Here is a 20906-nt window from a genome sequence, read left to right as displayed (position 1 = left end):
TCCCAGTTCTAGGGGGAGAAAACAAAAATGTTGGAAGTGATATAAAATGGAGTGTACCATCATTGTTATATCTTGATCCTCCTACTAAAGAGTCAGAACTAGAAGTTCGACGAATTATGCATTTACAGAGTATAGCTAACCAGCTACCTGATGCATTTGTAGATACCAAGACGGTAACTAAATCTCATATACCAGCTGTAAATGCTCCTGCTCGTATCAAAATGCCAAATGAACAAGAAAAGGAGGATGACACACGAGAGCCAAAAACACGCCTGAAGCGTGGTAGACCTGCTGGTTCTAAGGATAAGAATCTTAGGAAACAGAAGAAAGCTGAAATATATGATGCACCCAAAATAGCAGAAAATATTTTGGAAGAAATAAATGATAAGGACTCTGATGAATCAGAGCATCATGAATCGAAAGATAATCATGAGATTTCTATTAATTACATCCATAATAAAAGGATATGGATATAGAAATGAACAAAATGACCTTGATGATGCTTTCTCATATATCGTGTCAAGTGAGGTAAATGAAGATACCGATGATCCAGAACCGAAATCCATATATGAATGTCAAAAGAGACATGATTGGAATAAATGGAAAGAAGCAATACAAATCGAACTTGATTCGCTTAACAAACGAAAAGTGTTTGGATCTATTGTACTCACACCTGAAGATGTGAGACCAGTTGGGTACAGATGGATTTTCGTTCGAAAACGAAATGAGAAAAATGAGATTACAAGGTATAAAGCTCGCCTTGTAGCCCAAGGATTTTCTCAAAGACCTGGTATTGATTATGAGGAAACATATTCTCTTGTAATGGATGCGTTCACATTTAGATTCCTGATGAGTCTAGCCGCTGATAAAAATCTTGAGATGCGTCTCATGGATGTTGTTACAGATCCATGATATCTACATATCTATACGGATCATTAGATACTGATATCTACATGAAAATCCCTGATGGATTTAAAATGCCAGAAGCATTAAGTTCCAAACCTAAAGAGTTATGTGCAATAAAATTGCAAAGATCATTATATGGGTTAAAACAATCTGGACGTATGTGGTACAATCGCCTCAGTGAACATTTAACAAAAGAATGATATGTGAATGATCATATATGCCCATGTGTTTTCATCAAGAAAACAACATCCGGATTTGTGATAATCGCGGTATATGTTGATGATCTAAATATTATTGGAACTCAAAAAGAAATACAAAAGGCATCAGACTATCTCAAAGGAGAATTTGAGATGAAAGATCTTGGACAGACACAGTATTGTCTTGACCTACAAATAGAACATTCACAAAATAGTATATTTGTGCATCAATCCACATACACTAAAAGAGTGTTGAAACGATTTAACATGGATAAATCAACTCCTCTTAGCACCCCAATGGTCGTTAGATCACTTAACATTGAAAGTGATCCATTTCGACCACCTGAGGAAAAAGAAGAGATACTTGGTCCGGAAGTACCATATCTAAGTGCAATTGGAGCGTTGATGTACCTTGCAAATTGTACACGGCCTGATATATCATTCACTGTTAATCTTCTAGCAAGATTTAGCTCATCTCCAACACGAAGACATTGGAATGGAATTAAACATGTCTTTCGTTACCTACAAGGGACTATTGATTTAGGCTTATTTTACCCTAAAGATTCAAATGGTCAAATGGTTGGTTTTGCAGATGCAGGATATCTTTCAGATCCACACAAAGCCCGATCGCAAACAGGATATGTTTTTACGATCGGAGGCACTGCTATATCTTGGCGTTCTCAGAAACAAACGCTTGTGGCTACCTCTTCAAATCATGCTGAGATCATCGCACTCCATGAAGCAAGTAAAGAATGTGTATGGCTAAGATCAATAAGCCAACACATTTGTTCAAGTAGTGGGATTGACAAAAGTACGGGGCCAACTATTCTATATGAAGACAATGCAGCATGTGTTGCTCAAACGAAGGAAGGATATATCAAAAGTGATAGAACAAAACATATACATCCAAAGTTCTTCTCATACACTCAAGAGCTCGAGAAGAAGAAAGAGATTGAAGTAAGATATGTCCGATCATGCGACAATGCAGCCGACCTCTTCACAAAATCACTCCCTACTTCGGCATTCAGAAAACATGTCCATAACATTGGAATGCGTCATCAGAAGGATCTATGACTGCTCAATCGAGGGGGAGCTTACGTAGTTGTACTCTTTTTACCTAACTATGGTTTTTCCCATTGGGTTTTCCTAGAAAGGTTTTTAACGAGGCAACAAAGACGTTAAGCGAGAGCGGAGAGTGACACCGGTCCCCAAGGAGAGTGTTACGAAACTTAATACAAGATGGATGATCAAGGGGGAGTGCTATAAGATAAACTTTGAAATGATCCTCCACTCCTTTACCAACTCAAGCACTATGATCATCTACTCATCAAGCACTATGATCACCCACTCATTTACCAAATCAAGCACCATCTTTGATATTTTATGTATTGTTGCTCACTATAAATACCATCACTCATCTCACTATTTTGTACACCAAAAACAAGAACAAGAGTTTATAATCAAAGAATCATTACATCTGTTATTTGCTTCCTACGGGTATTGAATTTTACTCTTATTAAATTTCTCGATACTATAAATTATAAGTTATTTCATAACAATTCCATAATTGTTGGTAGTTGTTGTAACATTTAGTCGTTCCTCATGCATGGTCATTGACTAATTGGTCAGCTAGAATGGAAACTGAAATACCCAACTAGAATTGGAAAGAGGATAAATGTAAATGGGCTAACTTCGGATAAAGCCTTAAATGAGTTTCGTTTGTTCTCGTTCTATTTGACATGTTCACATCTCTTTATGCAGATTGCTAGAACCAGAGAGTGAGATTGATACGCGAAGTAATCACCAACACATCAGCAATCTTAATTTAATTACAAAAGAATAGAAGAAAAATCACATGAGTTACTCCGAGCTAAAGACAAAACAGCAATATCAAAAAAAAAAAATTTGCTTTTATATGTTATAACTTATAACAGTTCACGGAAACCACCATGCTCTGTCCCAAAGATGAGATTTTCAAAAGAGAAGAGGGAAAAAACAAGGAATTGAAACGTCAAAAGGAACAAAGATAAAACAGGACCAAAGCAGAAAGAAAATAATAATCTAAAAGAAAGCTTTAGTGGAATGTTATGTGCAAATTAGCAGTTACAAAAAAATGTTATGTGCAAATTAGTCAACGTGGTGATGCGTATAGATTCCAAATCAGGCTTGAGGGTCTTGGGTTTCTTCACTACCAAATATGCCAAAATGATCGAGAGAGAGCTCTACAGAAACGAGACATCTTCCACTTGTCTCATTATTAGTCACCTTATAGTCAAATTCACACCATCAACAATAGAGACAGTCAAAACCTAATGACACAGATTCTGATGGATACATGATACCATGAATCTAATTATGATCTTCACCAAGAGCCTTTTACATGTGGAAACCAAGACTTGGTAGACTAAAGATCTAATTATTAAATTATATGTTGTATGCTACTTTAAAACCAGAAAATGGCGCCAGATCCTTTGATACGGATATGATTTTTAATGGTTTTGGATCTTTAAGCCATTTTTCTTTAGTAATAAGCTCTTTGTTTTGTTCACATCCAGCAGAAACGCATGATTACTTAGTTTGAGAATCAGACTAGAACATCATCATCACCAACAAGAGTTTGACATTAAAACATCAACATCATCATCATTAATAATAATATTATTTGAAAGAAACCAAGAAAGAAGGTACGACTTAATTTAGTTAGAAAAGATGGTATCACAAGTCTTATTATATAGCTTTTGCAGAGAGATTGAAAACATCGTAACGCTGTTGTTAGGACCTGAGTTTGATGCATGGTGCGTTTTGGTTTCATACATGGAGTCTGATTTTTTGGGAACATTGTTCTTTAGTCTAAGTTTCCATGGCGTTATGAAACTCTAATCTCTTGTGAACAGAGTAGAGACGAAAAATGCTCTTTAATGCTATGAAAATGCAACATTTTTGTTCTAGTAACATCTTGCAAATCAAAAGAAAGATGCTGAATATTGTGTAGTAATAAATAGAGCAAACCACAAAAGAAATAGAAACAATCTGATACACACAATCCAATGAAAAGTCAAGTACACAGATTCTGATGGGTACATGACCATGAATAGAACTTCCCATACTCACTTTTGAAAATAATTAAAGTTTTCTTCAACTTGCTGCTTAATCTTGAAGGTCTAAAAGATCTTATCAAAATTATATGTTGTATGCTACTTAAAACCAGACAATGACGCCAGATCATGGCCTTTGACTTGGGTAGTATTTTAATGGTTTTGGCTCTTGCTTCTTTTAAGTTTGTCTTTAGTGATAAAAGCCCTTTGTTCACACATCCAACAGAAACAGACGTTTACTTAGTTTAAGAATCAGACTAAAACATCATCATCAATCACCATCAAGAGTTTGAGATTAAAACATCAACATCATCATCATTAATATATACTATCAATCAAAGCATGAGTTATAATATGGAAAATTTGGCAAAGTTATTTGTTTCTGGACTTGAAATTACTCGTCACACTAATAGTTTTATATGCATTCTCATTTGATATGATCGAACAACATCATTGAAACCGGTAATTATAAAAAGGAAACACAAATATTATTGAAAGAAACCAAGAAAGACAGTACAACATAGTTTAGGTAGAAAAGATAATGGTTTCATGCAAGTCTTATTATAGATAGCTTTTGCAGACAAAGACCGAACATCGTAATGCTTGTAGCATTACTCGCCATTTCCACTTCTCCTCATTTACGTCCCCTTGGATTGTTGTTGTGTCCCCTCCGGTGAGGATGTGGATTCTGTTCTCTTGTATAATATTTGCCGCACATTCCACATTTGACTGTGTCCGTCTCCAAGATCGCCCTTAGTTGTTGGGTCGACGTAATCGCCGTCCCTTCACGGCTAATAACGTTGTTTTCTCCGGTGGTGGCGCCTGCGGGGAGGGAAGACTGAGTTGAGGATGATGAAGTTGAGTTGTTTTGCGATGAAGACATCTTCTTAGGGTCTGTTTTTGCTTAATCAAACAAAGATATCCATTAATCAAATGCTTTAAAAATGAGAGAGAATACGGAAATGAAATATGATTTAGAAGAAAACTATGAAGTAACCATAGAGATGTGAGGACATTGAAAAAAAATATATATATATATATAACTACAAGACATTAACCAGAATAAAAGAGACCAAGTATTGGTAAATATTATATGCATATGCAAATACACATTACCTCAAAGAAAATTTATATGGTTTTGTTTTTTTTTTCTCTCTTGCTTTGTTGCTCTGCTCTTTTAATATTTGAAACTGAGTCTTGTAGATTCTCGATATATATAGCTGTAAGTTTTTTCATCTTTCATGATTTTTAAAAAAAGAAAAAAAAATTCTTCCATGGTTGGTGCTAGCTAGTTGTTGTAGACCCTTCCTCATGGTCATTGACTCGCTGGTGAGCTACTAATCAAAACTAAACTGGAGAAAATTTTAAATTATGACATTTTATATTTATTTTATCTCATCAATAAATATAAATTTATTCCATAATTGTTGGTAGTTGTTTTAACATTTAGTCTTTCCTCATGCATAGTCATTGACTCATTGGTCAGCTAGAATGGAAACTGAAATACCCAACTAGAATTGGAAAGAGGATAGATGTAAATGAGCTAACTTCGGATAAAACCTTAAATGAGTTTCGTTTGTTCTCGTTCTATTTGACATGTTCACATCTCTTTATGCAGATTTCTAGAACCAGAGAGTGAGATTGATACGCGAAGTAATCACCAACACATCAGCAATCTTAATTTAATTACAAAAGAATTGAAGAAAAATCACATGAGTTACTCCGAGCTAAAGACAAAACAACAATATCAAAAAGAAGTTTTGCTTTTATGTTATATAAAAATTCATGGAAACCACCATGCTCTGTCCCGAAGATGAGATTTTCAAAAGATAAGAGGAATTGAAAAGCCAAAAGGAACAAATATAAAACATGACCAAAGCAGAAAGAAAATAATAATCTAAAGCAAAAAGCTTTAGTGGAATGTTATGTGCAGGTAAGTTAACGTGCGATGCGTTTAGATTCCAAACTACAAATCAGGCTGGAGGGGTCTGGGCCGTGCGACGCGGAGCGAGTTAGAGGCCCATTACGAACAAGAAGAGATCGACCCAAGGAGCCGGAGATCGCAGAGCGGTTGCGAAGATCGCAGAGTCTATCCGCTATAAAAAGAGATCGATGGATACGAAGGAAGACACGTTGAAAATCATAGAGAGAGCTATACTCATACATGCTTTAAGGAAATTGGTTCGATCTCATTTCATTCATTGTATTCACTCTTATTCATCAATAAAATCTATCTTTGCCTATTGGAAACTGATTAAATCGTTGTTTTCTAAAGATATCGTTGTCTACGTCATTTTATCTTTCATTTTATCTTTCATAGAATAAACTCTAGATCACTATTAAATTTTAGGATTTACGGTCATCATCATCATCAAGAGATTGAGATTAAAACATCAACATAAGCATCATTAATATATACTATCTATGAAAGCACTGAGTAATATGGCAATTAGCAAGTCCTTAAAAACTCTTTAGTGAGTAATTCTTCACCTACCTGCTTATGCTACTGCAAACAGTGCCAGTTCAAGGAACACATCATGTTCTGTCCCGAAAAGAGGACAAAAACGAGGAATTGAAAATGTCAAAAGAAACAAAGATTTAACATGAACAAAGCATAAATAAAGAAAACAATAATCTATAGGAAAAAGCTTTAGTGGAATGTTCTGTGCAGATAAGTTACGTGGTGGTGCGTATAGATTCCAAACTAGAAATCAGGCTGGAGGGGTCTTGGGTTTCTTCACTACCAGCAAATATGCCAAAATGATCGAGAGAGAGAGAGAGAGCTCTACAGAAACGAGACATCTTCCATTTGGTTCATTTGTTCATTATTAGTCACCTTGTAGGCAGTAAAGCTGCCTTATATTTCCACTTGCTGTAATATTCACACCAGAAACATAGAGATAGTCAAAACCTAATGATGCATATAAACTTTGTGTGGGGATTGATTTCGAATTTCTTACCATAGAGCCAGTCTTTGAAATACACATGGAGTGCGCTTGATAGCTCCTTTTTCCGGTTTTCTTCCAGAGGCGTTTCTCTTAGCGATCGTCTTGTTTCTTCCAAATTCTTAAGCTGGATGAAACCAAAAGTAGGAGAGTTAAGAAGATGCGGTACAAGTGCTTCGTTTCTTACTATAAGAAAACATAAAAACATACGTTTCTCTGCTGAGCTGCCATATAAGGGTCTGGCAATGGAAATGGATTGTCTTTAGTCGAACCAATTTCCTCGCCGTTAAACCAGTTTGGGATCTTCACCACAGGTAAACACGTGATTAGATGTTTCGTGAATATCATTTACCAGTTATTGGAGTCAAATGAGACTAGCAAAAAGAGAGTCTACCAAAAAGTTAATGAACTGGTCAGGGTCTACACAAGCAGCTGATTCAGCCTGTGCATCAGCAACACCGGCAGGATGCGACAGTGAGTCATGTGGATCCACTGCTCCCAGTGCCAATGGTTTGTCCCATTTGTTGATAGTTGCCTCAACCCCTACCTCGCTCATGTGCTCCTCCAAATGAGAGTAATATGTATTATATGGAGCGACCTGGAACAAAATCAAACAATTTTTTACAAAAACTTGTAGTTACTAGAACCACTAGATATCAGACAGTGTTTGTATTTCCAGTAGTGAAAGGAAACCTGTGACACCCTATCAAGCAAACATAAGACCAAAGAGGTGTTTCTTAACCAGTGAGCGAAGATGTTTCCATTAAACACAGTTCACATGTCTAGAAGAGCATACTAACCAAAAAAAACTACTAAAAAGTCTCACATCTTCACTAATTTTGGTTTTGTATCATAAAGGTGTGGAAGAGTTGCGTATGCACGGTGAAGTATAATATAAAACTTGTAAAATCAACCGTCGAACTTAGAGAGGGAAGCTTCACCTGCAGTTTGTGGTTATCACCAACAATTAGTGGTCGCTGATTGACTCCCAAGAAGAATACACATTCACGGCAATTGGCAATGCACACACGTTTGGCAGCTGCAATCACATGAACTCTCTCACAGTGCTCAACCCTTAATGCCTGCAAAAAGAAATCAGAAAACAGATGTGCTGCATCTTTTAGTAAAATTCGGCAGATATAATAACCTGTTAAAACTTGACTTGAATATCTCCTTTAAAGGTAGTGGAACGGAGTATTGTGTCCGATACCTTGCCAACAGCTCCCAGAACTATAGTTGTATCAGAACATCCATGCACAGTTGCATATCTCAATGGCGCCAAAAGATAAATAACAGAATCATGGCAATTGACAACCTGCAAATACACATAACATGTAGTTGCCATGAGTGCACAGAGAGACTGTATAACGCAAGTCAACTGGAGCAGGGAATATTCTAGCTATAGTAAAAAGTAAGTCATTTTTCTTAAGCGAACCTTAACAGATCTACCCCTAAGATCGGAGGCCTGCTTAACAAGGGAAGTCTTGGAGACTCCTTCTATTAAACACGGGCCTCTACCACTAGATGCAACCTTGTTCGGAGCATCACAAGCATCTGACATAGCATCATCTTGATCAGACGCATTGGAAGGACCGTTCTCCTTCCCAGAAATTCTCTCAGTAATGCTTTCTAAAGCGGAAGCTATGTTTTGCAGAAGCCAGTCATGCACTTGGGAAGCAGGGACTGGAACAGCAGGCATATCCGGATCCGAATTAGCGAAGAAAGGAGTCGCTTGGCTCAATGGAGATACATCAGATCCCTTGTCGCCAAACTGAACAAGGAAACCCAGGTGCTCAAAAGCCTCCATAGAGAGAACCTGAAGGATGTTAAACAAGTAAAACAATTAATAGTTTGAATCATCATGAAATATCATTTAGCTTGAGACTTGTCTTCTCTCTCATTCCCTCAAATATTATTATCCCAAGATTCCAACGTCAGATTTTATTGTCATGCTCTGTAGTTACAGTGACTCTTCTCGACAAAAATATTAAAAGAAACACATACCACTGATTCTTCTCGACAAAAATATTAAAAGAAACACATACCACTGATTCTTCTCGACAAAAATATTAAAAGAAACACATACCACTGATTCTTCTCCTTCTCCTTCTCCTTCTACAGGCTCTGCAAGGAGAGAAATAATATTTGCTAAATGCTTTTGTAGATACGACAACTGATGAGCTTCATCATCTGCTTGCGACGGCATAAACCGGCGGCTATTGCTGCGAACAAGCTGCAAAAAGATCAAAAGGGAAATATAACTAACACTTTAGACCACGTGATAGGAGGGAAGAATAGCACATCGGAGAACAATTACTGTTGAAACAGGGAAAAAGACTAAAGCACGGATGACTATATTCTGAAAGACACATTAGACCAACCCTACCACAAACAGGAGTGGAGACTGAAAGTCAAAACACAAGACGACATCACGCATTATCACCAAATAAACCACTCGAAAGGACCAATCATTATAAGGCACAAGGAAAAAAGAAACAGAACTGAAACCACATAACACAGGTACATACTACCTAACAACCACCAAGCACAAGATAAAAGTATCTCACACTGCAGCAAAATTCACATGAGCATGCTTAACTACTTCAAATACACATTGGTGTGACAGCAATCCTCCACCACAAAATACCCAACAGTTTCATCGTAGTAACTCTAGGTTCCAGGTACATTAAACCCAAAACTTTAAACTGCACTGTAAAACTATCGAATTCAAATTCCATAATCCTCTTAATAGATACTACGCATTGGGATCACTGATTGAACGTTGTATACTCAAGAGGGCAAACACAAAGTAAGAAACTTTGCCTGAATTGGAGACAAGGCAGACAAGTAGCCATCAAAAGCCGAAGTCGAAGGCCACACATCAGCCACCGCCGCAGAGTCCTTATGCGTCCTTGGCAGCAACTTCTTATACGACTGAATATACAGAAACAACACTAGATCCCTCAAGTCAGCTCCCACGGACTCAACCTCCTCCGGTTTCGCCCCAACCAGAGGATCACCCTCGGAATGAAGCACCGAGCCGAGAGTCTCGAGGACGAGGCGCGCGTGGTCGCCGGAGATCTGGAGGACCTCGGCGATTACGCCCGATCCGACGCGGTTGTTCGTGGCGGCGTCGGCTAGCTTGCGCTTCACGGGAGCTAGGGTTTGGATCGGGTCGGCGAAAACGAGCTTCTGGATCGGGAGGAGCCCGTGCTCGAAAGAGACCCGTCGAGGGTGGATTGCTGAATTCGGGTTCGGGTTTGGGTCTGGAGGCGGTGGTGACTGGTCGATGAGGTCTTGGTCTTCTTCGATCATGGCTCCTTCGTATGTGAAGTTGCAGATCTTTTCTTTGGGTGACGAATCATATGGGCATTGAAGGGGGGGAAGAGAAGAGGAGAGAGAGAGAGATTATTGTAGTGCGCGCACGTGTATGCTATTAATCTACGTCTTTGTTTCTGTCGCCGTCGGATTTACCGTTGATCCGAGCTATGACACGTCAGACGAGAATGATTCCCTTTTCATATTTTTAAAAGATGAGTTTATCATGTAAACTACTTAACACATACTCTTTGATTAAATTGTTTCAGAGTACTTGAAGAAGAATCGGTCGCACATCAAAGGTTCCATGTATTATATGCATTTTTCAAAGGCGTTCGGCTAAGCTTTTAACGAAGGGGATATGTGGTCAATGGGCCATTCAGTGTGGGTCAAGAACGTTACAACCTCATTTGGTGGAGAACTCACTGGCGACAAGCTCACCAACACTTATGACCTCGTTGAAAAAATGCAGTATCTTTACGTTCGTGTTGTCAAGGCTTAGCATTATTTAATGGTATCCAGTTTAAAACTAAAAGGTAACAGCGACACCAAACGAACAACCAACCAAAAACAAAGACAAGCTAAGTAAATGTGGCGAGGGCCTTCTCCTTCTTTTTCATGTGTCACCGAGGGTACGACGTGCCATGACCAGCGAGGCCAGTACATTGCCTCTAACATATCCACTCTGTGTGGAAGGGTACACAAACTCATTCCCGACCATTTTCCCAACGCGAGCCATCACATCAAGTCCGTCCAAAACCCGTCCAAACGCGATGTGCTCGCCGTCGTCGTAGTCCGGGGACACCTTCATGTGGAGCATGAACTGAGATCCGTTGGTGCCCGTAGAGAGGATGCCTGGACCGTCGTGCTTCCTGATGCAGTCCTCCTTGGGGAACTGCTGGCCGTAGATGGACTCGCCTCCAAGTCCGTTACCGTGAGTGATGTCCCCACCGAACCAAATATGATCTGGGATTATGCCGTGGATGATGGTTCCTTTGTAGTGGAGCGGCATGCCGGACTCCCCTACGCCTTTCTCGCCGGTACAGATCACAAAAGTTAATGGGCCCAGAGTGGATTAATGGGCCACGTGAAAAATGGGATAGGTTTTTTCCATCGCGTAGGTTTCACGCTACATTATCCATTTGACTTCTTCTTTCTTTTTAATTTAATAATTGACCGGTCAGTTTAATTAAAGGAACAAAGGAAGGTAGAAGGAAAAGGACATTCATCCGCCGCGGAATCTGGACCGTACGATTCTCCGACAGCCGTTTCCCGGCTTTAACATACGGGCAAATCTGTAACTTACACTTCTTCGTCTGCTTCGAGAATATATAAATCGAGAGATAAAAGAGTTTGAAGAGCAGCTATTGAGAGAGAGAGAGAGAGAGATGGCTAGTGGAATCGCTCGTGGTCGTTTGGCTGAGGAGAGGAAGTCGTGGAGGAAGAATCATCCTCATGTACCTATATTCTTCTTCTGTAAATTTTTTTGATTTTTGATCTTTGGGTATGGTTTATTGTCTCTGATTATACACTTGTTGTGATGGTGAAATTAGGGGTTTGTGGCGAAGCCAGAGACTGGGTCTGATGGGTCTGTGAATCTGATGGTGTGGCATTGCACTATTCCTGGTAAAGCTGGGGTAAGTGTGTAGGTTCTGTTTTGTTTCTCTTTATAAGCTTGATTCTTTTATTGTACTTGTATCTCCCTCCATGTTCTGTATTGGCGCATTAAAGTTATGGTCTTGATGATCATTTTGAATTCGAACTCTCCCATTATTAATTTTGAATGTTGGTAGAAAGAGTAGCTGTAATCTCATAAAGTTGTGTGGTCTTTTTGATCATGTGTGTCTAAGTTGAACTCTGCTGTGTACCTTTTTCAGACTTTTCGACTTGGTTAAGAGTTTTTAGTACAAAAGTAATTGCTATTCATTCCTTTAGTATTATTCATAGCTACTTGACACGACACTGTAGACTGATTATTATCTCAATTATTCTAGAAAGAGTGGCTGTAATCTCGCTATTCATCTTCACCTGTGGTGCTCTGAATCCAAGCTTTGAAATTGCATAAATGTTGTGGTCTTGATCGTGTTTTTTTTTGCATTTGAACTCTGCTGTGTACCCTTACTTAGCCTTTTCGACTTGTTTCATCACTGATAAATAGTTTTTGTGCAAGAGTAATTGCTAATCATAATTAGCTACTTTACACGCCACTGTAGACTGATTGTCCCATTAGTTGTTGTGAATGCGCACTTAGTAGATAGAATCTGTGATGTCCTGACCTTGGTCTAGATAACGACATTGAATCTAACTCTGATGTCTCTATCTTACACTCTTTAGTTTGAGGTTTAATTGGCTTTTCGATATCTTCAAATGGTTGCCTTGGTTGGTTTATAAGTGTAACTGCTAGCGTTATACTCATAGTGAATTTGCTTGACACTACAGACTGATTGGGAAGGTGGATACTTTCCATTAACGATGCACTTCAGCGAGGACTATCCAAGCAAACCCCCCAAATGCAAATTCCCACCAGGCTTTTTCCACCCTAATGTCTATCCATCAGGAACAGTCTGTCTCTCCATCCTTAACGAGGATTCCGTAAGTACACTCTTTTCTTTGCATTTTCTCCATGACCAAATCGATCTTCATCATGCTCTCAACCTCCCTGTTGTTTAAATGTTGATTAGGGATGGAGACCAGCCATCGCAGTGAAGCAGATTCTTGTCGGTATTCAGGATTTACTTGACACCCCTAATCCCGCTGACCCTGCACAGACTGATGGTTACCATCTCTTCATTCAGGTACTATCTCTAATTGATGGCATAGTTTATGAAACATATGAACCAAAGTGATTGTGAGTTTATTATACTGATGGAGATTCAAATATATGCAGGATGCAGTTGAGTACAAGAAAAGGGTTAAGCTGCAGTCCAAGCAGTATCCTCCCATTGTCTAAAATAACCTCAGAAGGGAACAAACACCAAAACTGATGACAAAAACTTTGAATCTTTTGTGGTCTTTGTGATTTGTGTTTAAATATCATCGGATGACTGAAAACTCCTCATTATGGCACCTTTGAGACACTACTATAATCTCTTTTATTTTTCATAAAAGAAAAAAAAACTCTATTTCTCTCTGTTAAATATGTTAATATTCTTGGTTACTGAATCAGTTGGTGTTTACTTCTTTATTCATTTACTATGTTCTCTAATCCATTATGTGTTACCAATTAAATCTGATGTCTTATTCTCAATTCTGGCGGATTCTAAAATTCAATTGTATTTGTACATCAAAAGCTTAACATATGAGATCTTAATTATTCTCTGAACTTCAAAGTAAACAAACTAGCAAAGGTAAGGATTCATACCAACTCACAATTATTCAACGTGACAACAAGAACGAGATTCATCTACAAGGGAAAAATGTCTACAGTAGAGACTCCAAACATTATGTGTAAAACTATCAAAACTATATTCATCAGTAGATGATCCCTGATCTTACAAAATCATCAACAAGATGATTGAACTTTTCTAGTAGAATGAATCATAAGAAAATGATATACGCAAGGACTTGTCGAAGTCAATATCATCAGAAGATGATAATGATTGATTTTGATATCATCAGAAGATGATGTACTCACTGATACCTTCCCTCCGGTGTCTCTTGTCCTAAGTGTGGGATCATCGCATAGACATCAAAGTCTTTACCCTCTTCTCCCGCTCTTGCCGTTTTGCAAGCGGAGTGCTCTTCAGTTTCTGAATCTCCGCCATCACAATCTTCTCTACCACGTCGATAGAATTGAGTAGCTTCTTCTCGGGAGTGATGAACCCTGCTTCTTCTTCCTCCTCAGATATCTCCTTTGTGATGTCAAGCAACATCTTATGGACTTTAGCAGTTGATGGTGGGCAACTACGCTTCAATCCCACAGCTGGAGCAGGCGTCACCATTACGCAATTGGGCTCATCTGCCGCCAATGCTAGTGGAGTTTCAAGAACACGAACTTGTTGGCGAGATGGAGTCTCAGCCCCAAGGCCACTGTCTACTCCCATACCAGCTCTTCTTTTTCTCTCAATAGCCTGAAATTGACATAGCCATAAACAGAGTAGTAAATCGCCAGTACAAGCAAAGACTAGTGCAAGAACAGCTACGATTCAGACACAAACCAATCATCATTAAGCTGGAAAGGAAGTGCTTAAGAGACCCAAATGTGGAAACTAAGACTCAGCAAAACCCATTGTCAGACGAGAATGAACACACAAAAGGCTGAGCAAGCTTTTGGGCTTTATGATTCATCTAACACAAAAACGCTAAGATAGCCTACTTCAATGGATTCATACACAAACCAATCGCAATTCAGCTGAAAAAGGACAAAGAGACCCAGTGATGAAACCAAGACTCAGCAAGAACATTCTCCATCTAACCAAGCTCCACCCAAAACTGATTTATAACCAGAAGGACTGGTGAATTTACCCGCATAATGTGGGTTATATCACGTAGAGGCGTCCTTGGGTACCAAGAAGGTAACAAACTCCGTGAAGCGCCACCTCTTTCACGCCTAGCAGACGCCATAGGCACGTTCTCTCTTCCCTGGGAGGATCTAAACTGACTCTGACCACTCCCGCTCCCATTCCCATGACCAGGCCTCCATGAACTGTAATTGCCTCCAACCAAAGATCCAGGCACGCGAGAACCCGATGGCAATCTGCGAACTGGATGTTCGAACACACCGAGACGCGAGGCTGGCTCGTCGTCGAGCAACACACCGCGACTGCGTCTGTTGGCAAATATCGCCGCGTAATCCACCGGCTTCTCCAATCGGTCTCTTGCCTCTGCCATTTTAAGATCCGGTGGCTGAAAAAAAACAAGAATCAGATTCGTCAATTAGAGAAATCTCAAGACCGAAAATGTCAAATTCAAATCCGAATCCGTCATTTTCAATATAAATCTCAAGAAATCGATTCACAAGAACGGTGTTAAAGTCACTAATAGTCAAACCGAAGGGATGGAGATTTGTTTACCTCTGAATCTTCAGTAAGCGATTGATGAACTGATGAAACTCTTGAAGCGGCGAGTATTCTGGGGGAAGAGAGTGAGTTACGATCTCTCAGAGGAGCGGGATTATAAACAAATCAAAACGTTCGCACGTGCGAGAGTGAGAGAGAGACGCGCTCACCTAGTCACGTGTCTGGAGAGAGCAATTTCGAAATTCGAATGAGAGGCGGGATAAAACGCAGATAAACCTACCTACCGTTCCTGGTTTTGGAGATTACGGTTTTGCCCTTCGATTGCGTTAGCTTTGTTGTTGTCTACGTGCGAGTCTACCTGAGCTTCTGTGCTTTGTTGCTAAACGAACCGGATCATTTAACTAACCGTTCACGGACGGATACAGATCTGACCGTTCTTTTTGCTAGTGTAGCCGACACATATCTAAGCTAAGAAGTAACGCTTGGGGGTGCTTAAATTTTTTTTTTTTTTTTTAAGGTTTTTTTTGTTTGATTTAAAAAAATTAAAAATTAAAAATTAAAAATTAAAAATTAAAAATTAAAAACGAACCAATCACGGGCCGCCGCCGCCACGTGTCAGTGAGGCCCGTGAAACAGTGCAAGCACTGAAAAAACACGGCGCTTGATCTAGCGTCTTTGGCGTCGGTGCTTCTTCTTTTGCTATGGACCCCACCCGTCAGCACTTGTCTAAGCGTCTACTTTAATGCTGGCCTTAGATTCGAAACGTTATAATTAATGAAATTGTACAAACCTGATGTTTAGAGTAATTACATTTTTTTAAATTTACTCTAATCTAGCTTAAATGTTGGATCTAAAAGTCTTTTTTTTTTCCAGGACAGAAGACGGTTACATCTAATTAATCTCTTTTAATAAAAACAACTTGTGATTCTATATCATGAAACCCCGTCTCGTTTTATACAAATTTGAAATGGTTGGTCAGATTGTGTGTTTATAAAACGTTGGTAACAAGTCATGAAATTCTTACAAAGTTTGTTGAAATAATCATGTTTGAGATCTTTAGAACATGAAAAACTTAATGGGACATTGTTTTATTATTACAAACTTTGTTATTGTTATCAAGATGATAAACAAACAACAAACCATATTAATTGATAACAATAACCCAACGATGAAGAATCCTAAACCCTACGACATGGCAAAACAAAGAAAACACAGCTTCTCGAGAAGCAAGACATGATGGTGCATAAATTTTACACTCGGATTCGCAAAACTTCCTTGATTTCTCAGCTATTAGTCTAGCTTGATTCGACCAAGACTTTCAGATACTGATCTCATCTTTGGACGAACCTCTGGATCCTTCTCCGTGCAGTTCAAGGCGACATGAATGGCTGCAATAACTTGCTTCTCTTCATAACCTTTGTTTATAATCTCTTGGTCTAAAATCTCGTCCAAATGCTTCCCTTCTTTAAACCAACTCCTCACAACACACACAAGCTCTTCACCATTGTTTTCAGATGAAGCATTAGGCTTACGACCAGTCAACAACTCCATTAAGACAACCCCAAACGAATACACATCGCACTTCTGAGATAATTTGCAACCAGAAGTAGCTCGAGCCTCTGGTGCAAGGTAAGCAACCGAGGGAGATGAGATTCTTGTCACCACTGTAGCAGAGGTTAAGAAGGTTTGGTCTAGGCTTTGCCTCTTTGCGGATAACGAACCGGTGAGTTTTGAGTAGCCCGAGACTAGACGTGTTAGACCAAAGCCTGAGATGCGAGGCTGCAGCTCATCATCGAGCAGGATTTTTGTTGATTTTAGGTTTCCATGGACGTATTTTCTAGGGCTGTACTCGTGTATATACATCAACCCACGAGCAGTTCCTTGTGCAATATGTAACCTTTCAGGCCAAGATAGTGAAGGCAGAGTATTTGAGGATCCTCCTACAAAACAAAACTAAAAAGTCAACGATGAACAACAAGAATCAAAAACTTGGCAACTGTTTATCGATAAACAAACATCCCTCAGAGCTTAATCTGACTCATGTTTCTGTCTCATTAAACACTGTTTAAACTGATCTTAAACCAGAAATGTTATCTCATGCAAGTCAATACGAACAAGACCGTTACACAACTTTCCAGTGTTCTCTCCTATTTCAAATCTACCACAAACAAAACAAAACGAATTAAGTTTCTTCTTCCGACAAGAAGAAAGATCCAAAGCTTGTCTGAAACTAAAACAGTTACCACACATGTGAACTAGTTCAGAAAGATTATGAATGCGAAAGGAACAAGAGGAACACGCCAATCAATACAATAAAATCAAACAAAGACTCAAAGACAGAAACTTTATGTACATAGATCCAACCATCAACTCGATCAATAACACTAACTACCAAATAAACCTAATCTTGTCTTTTTTTTCAATCTCAATCAAACCTCATAAAGGTAAAGCAAAACAACAAAATAAAAGAATAATAATTGTAATTAGTGGTTAAGCTAATGATGAAGTTTGCCATTACCATGTAAAGCAGAGTACAAGCTGCCATTACGAATGTAATCCGTGATCAAAAGCCTCTCGTCCTCTGCATAGTAATAAGCTCTCAGCCGTACGATATTCGGATGGTGGACCCTACCGATTGCCTCCACCTCATTTTCAAAATCTTTCCTCCGCCACGTGGCGTCCCCGTCGCTGAGCCTTCTAACGGCGACGACGGTGGACGTTGAAAAAGTCGCCGCCACCGTGCCCGATCCCATCCCGGCGACTACTCTGTACACGATCCCGCTTCTGCTCTTCCCCACGACGTAAGCTGAAGCTCTCAGCATATCCTCGAGCTCTAGCTCGAAGCCTTCGTCCATCGCAACGAGCTTACCTACGTCCCCCTCCGGCGGCGGCGCCGTGTTCTCCGATTTGAACTCACCGGAGCTCTGTTTTCTTCGAATCAGCCATACGGAGAGAGAAACCACTCCGATCACGACGGAGAATCCGGTTATCAGTGAAACCGTTACGGTTCCGGTAACCGGTTTATTCTTACTTTCGAAAATCCGGTTTGGTTTTCTGTTGAGGACTTTCGAGCCTTCCGGTTTAGGACTGACGAGTTTAGGATTCGAAGCTTCTTCTCTACACATCTTCTGTAACGGAAAGCCACAGAGATCAGAGTTTCCGGCGAACGCGGTTGGTCCTTGGTTCAACAGAGAGCCTATCTGAGGTATTTTTCCGGTGAGAATGTTATGGCCGAGGTCCAAGCTCACGAAGACAGGGAATCGGCCGTACGACGGCGGAATTTCGCCGGAGAATCGGTTGTAAGAGAGGTTGAGAGTGCCGACGAGGCTTCCGAGTTGGGTGAGCGACTCGGGGAGCGAGCCGTTGAGGCGGTTGGAGGAGACGTCGAGATGAGTGAGATTCTTCAGGGCTTTTATTTGGGCCGGGACTGGGCCGGTGATTGAGTTGTGGGAGAGGTCGATGTAACGGAGGTTAACGGCGTTGAAGAGACGAGTGGGGACGGGTTCGGAGAAGTTGTTGCGGCTGAGTTCGAGTCTTGTGAGTGAGTCGAGGAGTCCGAGTTCTGAGGGGATGTAGCCGGAGAGTCTTCTTCCGGAGAGAATTAGGGAGGTGACTCTGCCGCGTGTGCAGGTGATGCCAGGCCAGTGGCATGGAGTTTGGTCGGATTCGGACCAGGAAGTCATCACACGTGTCGGGTCGTGAGCGACCGCGGATTTGAGTGCAAGAAGAGATAGGCCATCGTGGTTTAGCGACGAGGAGAAGCTGATGAAGTGGAAGAAGATAGAAGAAACAAGAAGTGAAAGAAGTCGATGAATTTGCATTTTTTTCTCGTGCAACGAGGAGTTGCTGAGATAGAGAGAGAGGCGAGCGAAGAAGATGAAGAAGAAGACGAAGGAGAAGAATGTAGGTGATGATGGGTTCTAGTGTAGCAACGTGGTGTAATGTAGACATGGGAAAGTTTTTTGAATTCTTGTGAGAGCTTCAAGTATGTTGGAGGATGTGACAAAATTTGAAAATATAATAATAAAATAATAGTGTTATTTGTTTGGTTTTGGATTTGTTAAATATCCAATGCTTTAGTCATTGACTGATGCAGGTGTGTTGCTTTTCTATAAATGTCTGTGCTTTTTAAAACAATTTTAAAATTCTCATCAATGTTTTTGGCCAAAGATGGTGATGTCGATGATCATTGGATTTGGTTTTTGTTGGAAAATGGACATGACTGGGGTTTTCACTAGGAAGTCGAGTCTCCCGACAAGATTTTGAATTTGAGTTTGCATTAGTAGATAGAGCAGAACATATAAGCTCTAGTCATTATGTGACCGAGGCTCAATTAGCTAGTAGGAACATTACATGTCTTCACCAGCCAAAATGATATAAATGATTGAACAAAGCTCGTGGGATTGACGTGAGGGGTAACTATATTTCTAGGAGCGAACTCCATCATGTTATCAAACTTTATGAAATTATGTGATAATCCGTATAATTGAAACACATGCCAATGACACTTACACAAACACTGAGAACCTTGTAGTTTGAACTCTGATGATTTGACAATATGTGGCACATGGACTATAACGAACGCATTGAATTTTATTCAAATTAAAAGTAAAAAGAGCTACATAATAGTAACAATTTTAAAGCCATTCATCATCAGCTCATTACACAAACATTTTCAACATAAAGACGTATTTAGAATATCATTAACAAGATTTATGACTCAGTTTCTCATACATAAAATAACAAAAATAAAATTGAAGTGGAGTTAGAAAAATATTTAAAAACGATCTTTTCACAGCAAACAATTTTTACTCGTAAAAATTAAGATTACAAAATTAATATTCAGACCTTTTGAACAACAAATTATTACATAAACAGATATATGTGTCATATATTGAAAAATATACAATGAAAAATGAGTTTAATGATGTTTTTCGAAAGGAAGCCTTACTCGCTAAATGAAAGAATCAAAATCTATTATTTCCTTCTCATGATATTTTTCTGATACAAAATTTGTGTTTGTCTAAACACTTTTAGCTAGAATTCGTAATAACATATACTCCATCCGTTTCATAGTAGATGATGTTTTAGAAGATTTTTGTTGTTTCGAAATAGATGATGTTTTGATATTTTTATGTTATTTTTAACTTTATTGAAAACTGTGTAACTAATTAGATGTTGTAGTCATTTCTGTAATTGATTGGATGATTTTTAAATTATATTTTTAAAACTACTTTTTAGAGAAAAATAAATTTATGAATCTTTGTGCACTAAGGAATAACATCATGTATTGTGAAACGGAGGGAGTATAACATTATAAAACGCAAAGATTCTGTATGAACTTCTGAATTTTCTTCAAAATACAAACTCCTTTGTATCCAGATCATTGGAAGATGATTTTACATTGACTTTAATCGCAATTTTTGAAACACTACAAGAAAACACAAATTTAACGACGGCCAAAATCGTCGTTATTTCCTCGGAAAA

General features: G+C 39.2%; 5 protein-coding genes across 5 annotated transcripts; 1 reads left to right on the top strand and 4 right to left on the bottom strand.

The window, feature by feature from the left end:
* Positions 1–6639: 6639 nt before the first annotated feature.
* Positions 6640–10536, bottom strand: LOC106312777 (TBCC domain-containing protein 1). The gene is made up of 9 exons (XM_013750425.1): positions 9967–10536; positions 9230–9376; positions 8579–8959; positions 8354–8458; positions 8085–8225; positions 7538–7741; positions 7354–7446; positions 7159–7270; positions 6640–7070 (listed from the first exon to the last, which is right to left on the bottom strand). The coding sequence occupies exons 1-9, from the start codon at positions 10456–10458 to the stop codon at positions 7027–7029; spliced, it is 1719 nt and encodes a 572-aa protein (XP_013605879.1). The 5' UTR covers positions 10459–10536; the 3' UTR covers positions 6640–7026.
* A 541-nt stretch (positions 10537–11077) lies between these two features.
* On the bottom strand, positions 11078–11515 carry LOC106309179 (peptidyl-prolyl cis-trans isomerase 7-like; the record flags this gene model as incomplete). Its single annotated transcript, XM_013746240.1, has 1 exon — positions 11078–11515. A coding segment is annotated over one exon (438 nt), but the record flags the coding sequence as incomplete, so codon positions are not given.
* Positions 11516–11638: 123 nt separating this feature from the next.
* LOC106309756 (SUMO-conjugating enzyme SCE1-like) lies at positions 11639–13591 on the top strand. Its single transcript, XM_013746881.1, has 5 exons — positions 11639–11918; positions 12015–12098; positions 12901–13053; positions 13143–13256; positions 13349–13591. Exons 1-5 carry the CDS (start codon positions 11850–11852, stop codon positions 13409–13411), a joined length of 483 nt encoding a protein of 160 aa, XP_013602335.1. The 5' UTR covers positions 11639–11849; the 3' UTR covers positions 13412–13591.
* Positions 13592–13815: 224 nt separating this feature from the next.
* LOC106310148 (protein GIGAS CELL1) lies at positions 13816–15656 on the bottom strand. The gene is made up of 3 exons (XM_013747355.1): positions 15474–15656; positions 14926–15306; positions 13816–14531 (listed from the first exon to the last, which is right to left on the bottom strand). The coding sequence occupies exons 2-3, from the start codon at positions 15289–15291 to the stop codon at positions 14136–14138; spliced, it is 762 nt and encodes a 253-aa protein (XP_013602809.1). The 5' UTR covers positions 15292–15306; positions 15474–15656; the 3' UTR covers positions 13816–14135.
* Positions 15657–16501: 845 nt separating this feature from the next.
* On the bottom strand, positions 16502–19408 carry LOC106307887 (probable inactive leucine-rich repeat receptor-like protein kinase At1g66830). The gene is made up of 2 exons (XM_013744971.1): positions 17938–19408; positions 16502–17359 (listed from the first exon to the last, which is right to left on the bottom strand). The coding sequence occupies exons 1-2, from the start codon at positions 19238–19240 to the stop codon at positions 16710–16712; spliced, it is 1953 nt and encodes a 650-aa protein (XP_013600425.1). The 5' UTR covers positions 19241–19408; the 3' UTR covers positions 16502–16709.
* Between the last annotated feature and the right edge of the window lie 1498 nt (positions 19409–20906).

Source organism: Brassica oleracea, chromosome C8, assembly GCF_000695525.1.
Source record: "Brassica oleracea var. oleracea cultivar TO1000 chromosome C8, BOL, whole genome shotgun sequence".
NCBI classification, from domain to species: domain Eukaryota; kingdom Viridiplantae; phylum Streptophyta; class Magnoliopsida; order Brassicales; family Brassicaceae; genus Brassica; species Brassica oleracea.
Note: the sequence above shows the minus strand (reverse complement) of the source record. Positions and strands in the feature narration are given on the sequence as shown.